General features: G+C 41.7%; 1 protein-coding gene across 2 annotated transcripts in view; it reads right to left on the bottom strand.

Moving 5' to 3' along the window:
* Nucleotides 1–209: 209 nt before the first annotated feature.
* The window catches only part of mtnr1aa (melatonin receptor 1A a), a 76523-nt gene continuing 67457 nt past the window's right edge, over nucleotides 210–9275 (bottom strand). For both annotated transcript variants that reach the window (XM_082535065.1, XM_082535066.1), the window contains one exon: nucleotides 210–1726. In XM_082535065.1, the coding sequence (XP_082391191.1) occupies nucleotides 858–1726 (869 nt within the window). In that variant the 3' untranslated portion in view covers nucleotides 210–857. The remainder of the gene's footprint in view (nucleotides 1727–9275) is intronic.

The following is a 9275-nucleotide window of genomic DNA, read 5'->3' as shown; positions in this document are numbered from 1 at the left end:
TTACAGGCCAATGCAGTGTCCTGAAACAAACTGGTCATTTGAGAGGGTTAGAGGCTAAGACTGCAGCAAACAAAGTTACTGTTTAAAGCCATTTATAACTGTAACACATGATGGCCAAAGGAAAGAAGAAAACACCCCCAATAAACCAGAATTGTAGTAAAACGAGCATCGGTAAGTACACTGAACACAGGGCTAATGCAAAAACGCCGTCAGTATCAGATTTTATTTTGCATATGAATAATTTCCAATATCCATGCATACAGTATAATGAGCACATAATGTGGTAGAGACAGAGAGAGAGCGAGAGATATTGTCTTTACTAAAGAATATATTCCACCTAATGTAATGGACGGTACTGTAGGTTACACTAACACAGCAGCAAGCCACACTGCTTGCACTCAGTTAGTGTTACAGTGTCACGAATGAGGTTATTAAAATTGGTTAACTCCATTTACAAACTTGCGAGTATCTTTTCAACCGAGATTTGTAGAAATCTTATTTTAGTGGCCTCATAAAATGTTCTTTTTGTTCTTTTGAAACCGGAACCTGATATATTGTGTATTTACATGGCATTTCATACAAAATAAATACTTATATATTTAATGATACATTTATATCATCATTGTAAACATGAAAACAAAACAGACATCATATATTGTTTTGTACTACAGGGACTGCAGAGTCAAACAAAAGTGCTTGATCAGAGACAAAGATGTTACGCACCCCTGTTCTTGCTGTGATTGTTCAGAGATCAGATAGCACCGTATGACTCCCGACAGAAGCTGTTTGTGGTTTATATTTGGTATTTTTCTTCCTCATACTCTCAGTATATTGGTTTTATGTCTCTGAGTTCTGTTTCAGACAGAGTCCACTTTGACCTGGTTGTTGTTGGTCATGAGCGGTGACGGTTTACTCTTGAGCCGCTCCCCTGCGTCATTCGAGCTGTCCTGGAAGAAGATGCGAGCCGTGCACACTGACACTACAATACGCTTGTACTCGCGCCGGAAGTTCTGGTTCAGCACGCCATACACAATGGCATTAAGGCAGCTGTTAAAGTAGGCCATGAAGTAGCTGGCCACGAACAACCACTCAGGGATGAGGGGAATCACAACCTCCGGTTTGATCGCTACAGCCAGTCCGATGAAGTTTAGCGGTGCCCAGCACACAGCAAAGAGCACAAACACCACAAACATGGTAACAAAGTTCCTAACGTCATGTGGCGTCAACTTGGGTCGATTGTCTGGCTTGACCCGTCTCCTTACCTGTATGACCAATATCCAAATGCGCAGGTAGCAGTAGGTGACAATCATGATGGGTAAAATGAAGTGGAAGAAGACCACGGCGATGGTGTACGCGGAGCTAGCCGACTGAACAAATGTGCAGGAATAAACCCGCGGGTCGTACTGAAGCGAGCCCACAAACAGGTTGGGCACGATGGCAACAACAGTCAGCGCCCAGATTAACAACACATAGCAGACAGAGTTTTTGTCGCTGTACAGTTTATCGTATTTGAGGCTGTGGCAGATATAACAGTATCGGTTGATGGCGATGCCGGTGATGTTGAAGATGGAGCCGATGACGCTGACACCCATGAGGAAGCCGCTGATTTGGCAGTGGACGTAACCCAGGTTCCAGCCATTGTGGAAGATGGAGGTGAGGACCAGAGGGTATGGGTAGATGGCCACCACAAGGTCTGCCACTGCCAGGCTCACCACAAAGATGTTCCCTATCGAAAACACAAACAGCAGAGACATGGATGACCAACTGAGAACAGACTCAACATTCAATTAAAGGAGACATGGAGTCATTATATCCAGAGACTGCCAAATGTTCCTCGCTTTAACATATTTAGTTTTCCCCACCTTTCTGGGAGTCTTGTGACTTATTATGAAGAAAGAAACGAGTACAGAACAAATATGACGGCATGAAAACCGCATCATTGATAAAGTATTGTTGATGTCACCCCTGTGGACTTTGGATTGGATCATTTAAGACATGGATAAAGCTCTGCTGCTAATTCCCATCTTTCCCCTGAGTCAGAATCTTTTAAATTGAGCAAGAACACAGAATTACAATTTGTATAAATATCACTGAGAAGATCTTCTATGTGATCATCTGACACAAGATGCAAGGCTCCTCATTTCTTACAGCATTAAAGGCAAAATCTGCCCAGTGGAAATGACAATCCTTTTGAAAATCTGAGCCCATTGCGTGTTGGCTATGATAGCTGGCCTTAATTAAAATAGATGTAATCAAATGTGCTAAAACAAAGAAGACCCCCCACTAACACAATACTTTAGAGACATCCATTTGTTTCTCTTGCAATTTTGTAACTTAAGCCAGAGGAAAAGTGCCTCAAGGCTGGATGTTGAGAGGGAATCCATCTGTAGTTTGGTATTGTATGTGTGCATATGCACATGTGCGCTTGTGTGAATGCATAAACACAGTAGTAGTTTCCCTCGATGATTTGGCATGTGTGAACATCAGCGTACATTCAGCTGTTACCTTTTGATGTTAGTGAATAATGAAAATAATGCATATTTCTAATTGTCAGGAAGGACTCTACAGTGCGCATGGAAAGTAAGCATGATCTAAAGTGGGGATTATAAAGATACAGTCTGCAGGAAACACCCAGCCACCAAAGGACCAAGTCTGTCCCACTGGATGACTTTGAGAATGTCAAAATTGCAAAGAATAGGGCATAATTTTGCATCAGGAAGAATTGAGGAAGTTGGTATGAATCGATGTTGCCATGAGAGTGGTTGTTTAAAATTGTATCATTCTATGTAGGCCCTGAACAGTTGATTGCACTGTAACTTAAGAAAACACCAGTAAAACACCTATGGTATGAATTTTAAAATCCTAGGTGACCTCCTTCTCGAGTACCGCATTCACGAGCTTGCCCACGCCGCCCGCCTGGTGAGGTGACAACAATATCAGTTTTTTACAGCTAAGGGGTGAAAAAACAGCAATGTGAATAAAACACAGCGGAAGGAGAAAAAAATAACATCTCCCAAAACACAACGGAAGTGTATTTTGGGAGACATTAACGTGACAGAACAGCTGTGAGAGGATTGCACAGGAAGACACACTTAAAACAAGGAGCATTCATCGCTTTTGTGAGGAAGAGAAAGATACTAGGTAATTATATGAATCACATGATTCTGTAGATACATGTTTGCTATTAGCTATGCAGCTGTTATGTTGTGACTTGTGCAGCTGTTCCATCACGTTATTGTCTCCGTAAAAACACTTCCATCCTCTTTTGTGAAATCTTTCTCCTCATTCTGTTGAGCTGTATATCATTTCTATTGTGTTTTGTGTGCTTTTGAAGCATTTTTTTAATTGCTAGTGGTTCTTTTATAAGGTGAAGTGTATTTGACCTCTCAGGGCCACCTCATATATATCTTAGTTTCGGAGCATCTGTGGTTCCAGTGGTAGAGAGGGTCATCTATGAATCGAAATGTGATCCCCACTTCATACACAGAATTGTATTACCAGAGGCTGAAGGATGCTGGGCATGATACTGAACCCCAAGTTGCCCCTGATACATTCATCAGAGAGTGTGTGTGTCCACCTGGGTCTGGGTGCAGTTCCCCCTCCAGGGGCAAGGGTACCTAGACCCGGTTCGTAGAGTACGCTTGGGGAGTGTGATCGTGTGTACAGCGTCTCTTTATGTCTGTCTCCACCTTGGTTGAGTGTGGAGTAAGTGCATATGAGAGCATGAGGGTGGGAATGGATGTTTGTGTCTGTGTGTCTGTGTCTATATGTCAGGTTGGGTGTCAGATGCCACCTCTCTGGGGACATCTCAGGCCCTCCAAGGTTTGGAGGCCTATCTCCACCCACCACCACTTCCCCTGCCAGTGGTGGACTCCCTCAGGTATCGGTGCGTTGGTGGTTCTTTGTGTCCGGGGATGGGCGTCCAGGTACACACCGGCTCACTCCTTGGCGGCCGCTTATCGGGGCCTGGAGCCTGGGGCTCGCTCGGGCCACTTCGGAGGTGGGGTGCCCCCGGCCTCTCGGCCTGGGGCTCGGTCACTCAGGCACAGCTGGCTGCCGGTGGAGCTCACGGGCGCGTCACTGCAACCCCCCCTGGCTTCTGCTCCGCGGCTGCTGAGTGAGCCCTCATCTGGGACTCTCCTCAGCTCTTTCTGGGACAGTGGCGCGGCTGCCCCTCTGTTGGTCTTCCTTGGTCTCTTGTGTTCTGGGGGCCTCTGGATGTCTGGAGTTTTGATCTCCTCCATACCTGCTTCATGCCCTGGAGGACGGGGCTGTGGCCCCCCCACACCCTCTAGCAGATCATTACATGAAGGAACCTTTTAAAAAAAACAAGCGCGTCCATGCTCACAGGTGTACACACGGGTGATCACACCCACAAACTACACCCTTTTTGGCTCCTACCTCAAAGCACACTGTGTTCTGTCGATCTTATGTGCTGCACAATAATGTTTAATATTTAGTATTTACTGTCATATTCCCATATATCATTGTGATGCTGTTTATTCTATTACTCTTGTTCTCTTCTGTTTGTTTTCTTTTTTCTTTCTCAGCAGGTGATCCAGGTGATATGCATTTTTTTTCTCTGCCCGTTCTGTTGGTTTTTGTCTTTTGCCCTTCTCCCCCGTCTCTCTTCTCAGCTGTTTCTCTTTCCCTCTTTCTTTCTCCCCTTCTTTCCCCCAGTCAAGTCTGTCCCGTATTCAAGTGAAAATAAAATAAACAATAAAAGTTGAATCAAATGGACCATTATGGCAAGGCTGGGATGGTCAATTTGGTAAAGTAAATCTGTTGGGCATCTTTCTTTGCCTTTAGACAACAATTCTGATGGCAAAAGAGCCAAACGGGACAGGCAAAAAAAAAAAGAAAAAAAGAGAGTGTGTGTGTGAGAGACATATATAAAAAAACGTGTACAGATAAAATCGCTGTATGTGTGACTGGGGGAAAGAGAATTAATGCAAAGTGCTCTGAGTGCTCAAAATTAACTATAAAGTGCTACCAGCCCATTTCCTATTAGGAAAGTTGTATGGCAAGTCAGTACCGATGGCCTGTCATACCACACCAAAGTAAAGTCTTTAAACCCAGCAGTATTACAGTTTTTTACAGACGCTAGGACACATTTCTCAATACTTAAGTCACTTTTGCAAAACTCTTCACACATTTCTCCTAACTGACCCTCAGCCTGGCAAAGCAGTTCATTTCACATTCAAAATGCACTACAACTACCAAAACACTTCATTCAGGTCTCAAATGAACACATTCCTCCAGAACACTAGCAAAGGTTGACAGCCGACAAACACACTTTGTCACCCACAAAACAATGACCTAAAAAACACTAACAACATGTAGCATTACACAGTGTTTTCCTGTGTAAAACAAGGACACATCTCTGTTTATAATTTCAATATATGTTACTGGAATGAATCAGACATCATGTATTTATGTTTATGTATTTTTATTTTTTTGCACTAAGTAATCCCAAAATACAAGAATTTGTATACACACCATCCACTGATACACATACAATAGTAATGCTAATCTACTCGGTCTTCTCCATTTGGCCACAGGTTCTCATCCACATCACATCTTATGTCATCTAGGGCAACACACCTAGGAAAGAATCTTCTGGCATGCCAGAATTGAAGGAGTTGAAAAATTGAAGGAGTAACAACTGTGTAGATGTTCATCTACAATGAGAATCAGCTGTGGCTGGTTAAACTGCATTGTTAGATTTAAAATATGTTTCAATAAAATATTGCCGTTGGATTTTGCTGTCTTTTCAAGTTTTGCATTGTGTTATTGTTTTGACCATGAGTTTAACAGTTTTGAAAACAGTATGTAAGCACATGCAAAATGTCCTGTCCGTACAAAGCTTTTTGGCAGTTGTTGTGTCTGAGTGAGAAGATGATTCATGAAATTTGAGAGATGTGGTCATTGAATGCATTTTGAGCCAAGACAATGATAACTGGTCCTCAGTTTAGCCCACATAGACTTCTGTTGTGCTCACTGTGTGAGGAATTTTGCAAACGTGACCTAAGTATTGGGAAATGTGTCCTAGCGTCTGTAAAAAACTGTAAAAGGAAGGGAAACATTTGGAGGTGTATATGGCCCATGAACTAAAATAAGTTTGAAACCCCTGATCAGCAGACTGGGTAGTAATCAATGGGATGCAAATGCTTTCTTTGCCCCAGAAATGACGAGAAAATGATATACCCTGTTAAAGAGGGACACACTTTTGCAAAATGACAGCTGACAGAAAATTACTGTAATTCTCAGCCTCTTTCCAATGATGAGCAAAAGAGACAAAAGCATAAATATTTGATGACACCTTGCAGGAACACACTCACTTGTGTGTGCAGGCACACAGCTCTGGACTTTGGCTTGAACCCCCTGTGATGACGATGTTGGAGGACCCTAAGATCAAGCCACATGGCATTCTCCCTAGCTTTCACTCGGCTCAGTGGAATGTGTTCTGCTTATGAACATAGGACAAGCCCGGATTTGCAGATGTATTGACAGCTTGTCACAAATGATAAGACGGATTCTATGTCGCAGAGAAGCTAAGGTGCATCACATGTATCTCTGCAATCACTGCAGTGCGCAAAGCAATTAAATGTTTGCACAGACTTCTGTGCAGCCAGTTACAGACACAAACCTGTAAACCTGTAGACAGACCTGTCAGTCTCACCTAAGCATTAGAAGCACATTGGTGCTCAGTGGCACTGTTATCTCCGATAAACCATGCTATTCTACTGCCAGGAATCGCATGTGGCTATTACAGTTTTTTCTGATTGCTTAAGCACATTTTTTGTAACTATTTGCTAATTTTGCAAAACTCTTCACACAAATAAGAAAACCTGTCACCCAATAATCAAAACATCGTAGTTCTCTTGCAAAAGCAAACACAGCTAGATTAACTCTTCACACCTTCGTAAAAATGGTGTTTCCATATCAAACAGTACACACAAGCCATCATCTACGAAGCACACAATGCGCCAACTGCACACTGATGGTATGAATACAAAACACATCTGGCTTTTGCTTTCTCTGTGCACAAGGTAGGCTATGTCAGTTTGAGCTCATACTTCTGTCATAGATCCATAAGCATAGAGGGATCCAAACTTCAAGTACTGCTGTTTATTCAAACACATCAAAACAAACACAAGTGTTTATTTCCAAGTATAGGATTATTTGCAATCGCCATAATGACTATATGGGTTACTTGGTCTGCAGTGAACATGCTTCCTCTGCCCCCAGCATCTGGTCATCTAGCAATTCTGCAAAGTAACAATTTCAGTATTTTTACATCAATGGTATTGGTGTGTTTCTCATTGGCATATGGCAGTGCTACAAATCTTTGTGCGAAGTGACTGTACTAACCGATTCTCAAAATGTCCTTATGGTGCTTGCTACAGTGTAGCGGCTCGAGTTAGGCTGGACCCGTTGGCCAGCTACCCTCAGGGTCATTCCACGGTTGATTACATGGTCCACTATTGTAGCTCTGATGTCATCAGCAATTCTATTTCTTACTCTTCCTACCCTTCCTATCCCCCCTCCTCATCTTCCTCTCCCCCCTCCTCGTCTTCCTCTTGCTCCTCCTTGTCCTTGTCGTCCTCTTCATCCTACTTCTTCACCTCCACGTCCTCTTCCTCGGCCTCCTCTACTTCTCACTCTTTCTGCTCCCTCCATTGTACTCCGCACACACAGCTTACCTGTATTATAGTGCTTAGGCTGATTGCAAAGTGAACTAATTATCTAAAAAAGTTTTCACATGTGAAAGTGTGCCAGACAGTTGGCAAGTTAGTGTTAATGATAGCCATACATGTGTATACTTTTGCTAGGAGTGTGTTGGAAATTTGGTAATTGAGTGTTGTGCAGTGAATTGTGCCTACAGCTTTGCAAAGTGTGTGTTACAAAATTGCAAACTGAGTGCAAAGCAGTTTTTGTGCTTTTAGTTTTGCAAACTCAGTGAGTGGTTTTGCTATAAGTCTGAATAGTTTTAGGAATTGTGCTACAGGAATCACAGTTAGGGTTTAAGCATTCAGAAAAAACTGTAATTAAGTTTGTCCTTTTGTATGTCTCATTGGGCTGCCCTCTATACGGAATTAAATGCACCTGCTGTTGTCACAAGATCCCACGGCTGCAAGAGAGCTTTACTATATATGTACGTGTGTGGTGCGCTTTTTGTTCATCTATCTTTGTGAGGACCTTGAGAAACAAAGTTTTTTTTCCTTTTTTTCCCCACAGGCACCTGTAGACTTTCGTGTAGTATTTTTCTGTACGACAACATGGGTGAGTATGGTGAACAATATACAAATAGTTCATGATTAAAACCCTCCACATTGTACATTTAAGTAATCAAACAGTCCATAAGAGAAAATGTGTTTACCATTATTGGAACCAGGTTTAGCTAAAGGTCTGGTTAGACTGTTTTACAGAGTGACAAAGAGAGATGATCACAGTGATGGAATTAAATCCATCTGATTGTTTTTTTTGTTTTTTTTTAACAGTGACAACTAATTTGCTTCGTACACAGTTGTGAACAAACGGCCCCACAACATCTTCCCTGTTTACTTAGACTTGTATTACCTGAGTTTTGACCTGTTCAACGAGTAAAAGAAGTATTTTGAACCAATTTCATGGTAACACAAGCAACTTTTTTTGTTGAGAAGTTGCCACAAAAAAGTACAAATAAATAGCTATCACAAATACAAGCAGTTGCCAGAGTTTTGGCACAAGTAGCTAAAATTATTGAAGTCTAATTCACCTAAAAATTGATTTATAGAAATGTAGAATTAATCACGTAATGTTTTATAGAGTCCAGATTTGTATTATTATTCAACTTTATTGTGTTATATTGTCCAGTGTATCTATTGTTTTGTCTCTTTCATATGGTTCAACAGCATTTCACATTTCACTTCATCCACTAAACCAATAAAAAAAAGGTTATGCAAAACAAACAGCACTTTAGTGGCATTTTTTATATGTTTGTCACACTTAATGGTTTCAGATCATCAAACAAAAATATGAGACAAAGATAACAGAAGTAAACACAAAACCCAGTTTCTAAATGAAAGTGTTTATTACTAAGGGGGAAAAATCCAAACCTTCATGGCCCTATCTCAAAGAAATGGTTTCTTCTTTACACTTAACACATCCAGCACTCACTATTATTATCAATAGTCATGTTAATGTCCAATATTCACCCTCCCTTTAGCCATGTTTCAGCCTCCACCCACTCCTCAGGGAAATATGTGCCTTTTTAGCAGCTTAATGCTTCA

The sequence above is a fragment of the Aulonocara stuartgranti genome (genome assembly GCF_965226115.1).
Source record: "Aulonocara stuartgranti genome assembly, chromosome: 6".
NCBI classification, from domain to species: Eukaryota; Metazoa; Chordata; class Actinopteri; order Cichliformes; family Cichlidae; genus Aulonocara; species Aulonocara stuartgranti.
This window is presented reverse-complemented; position numbering and strand designations above follow the sequence as displayed.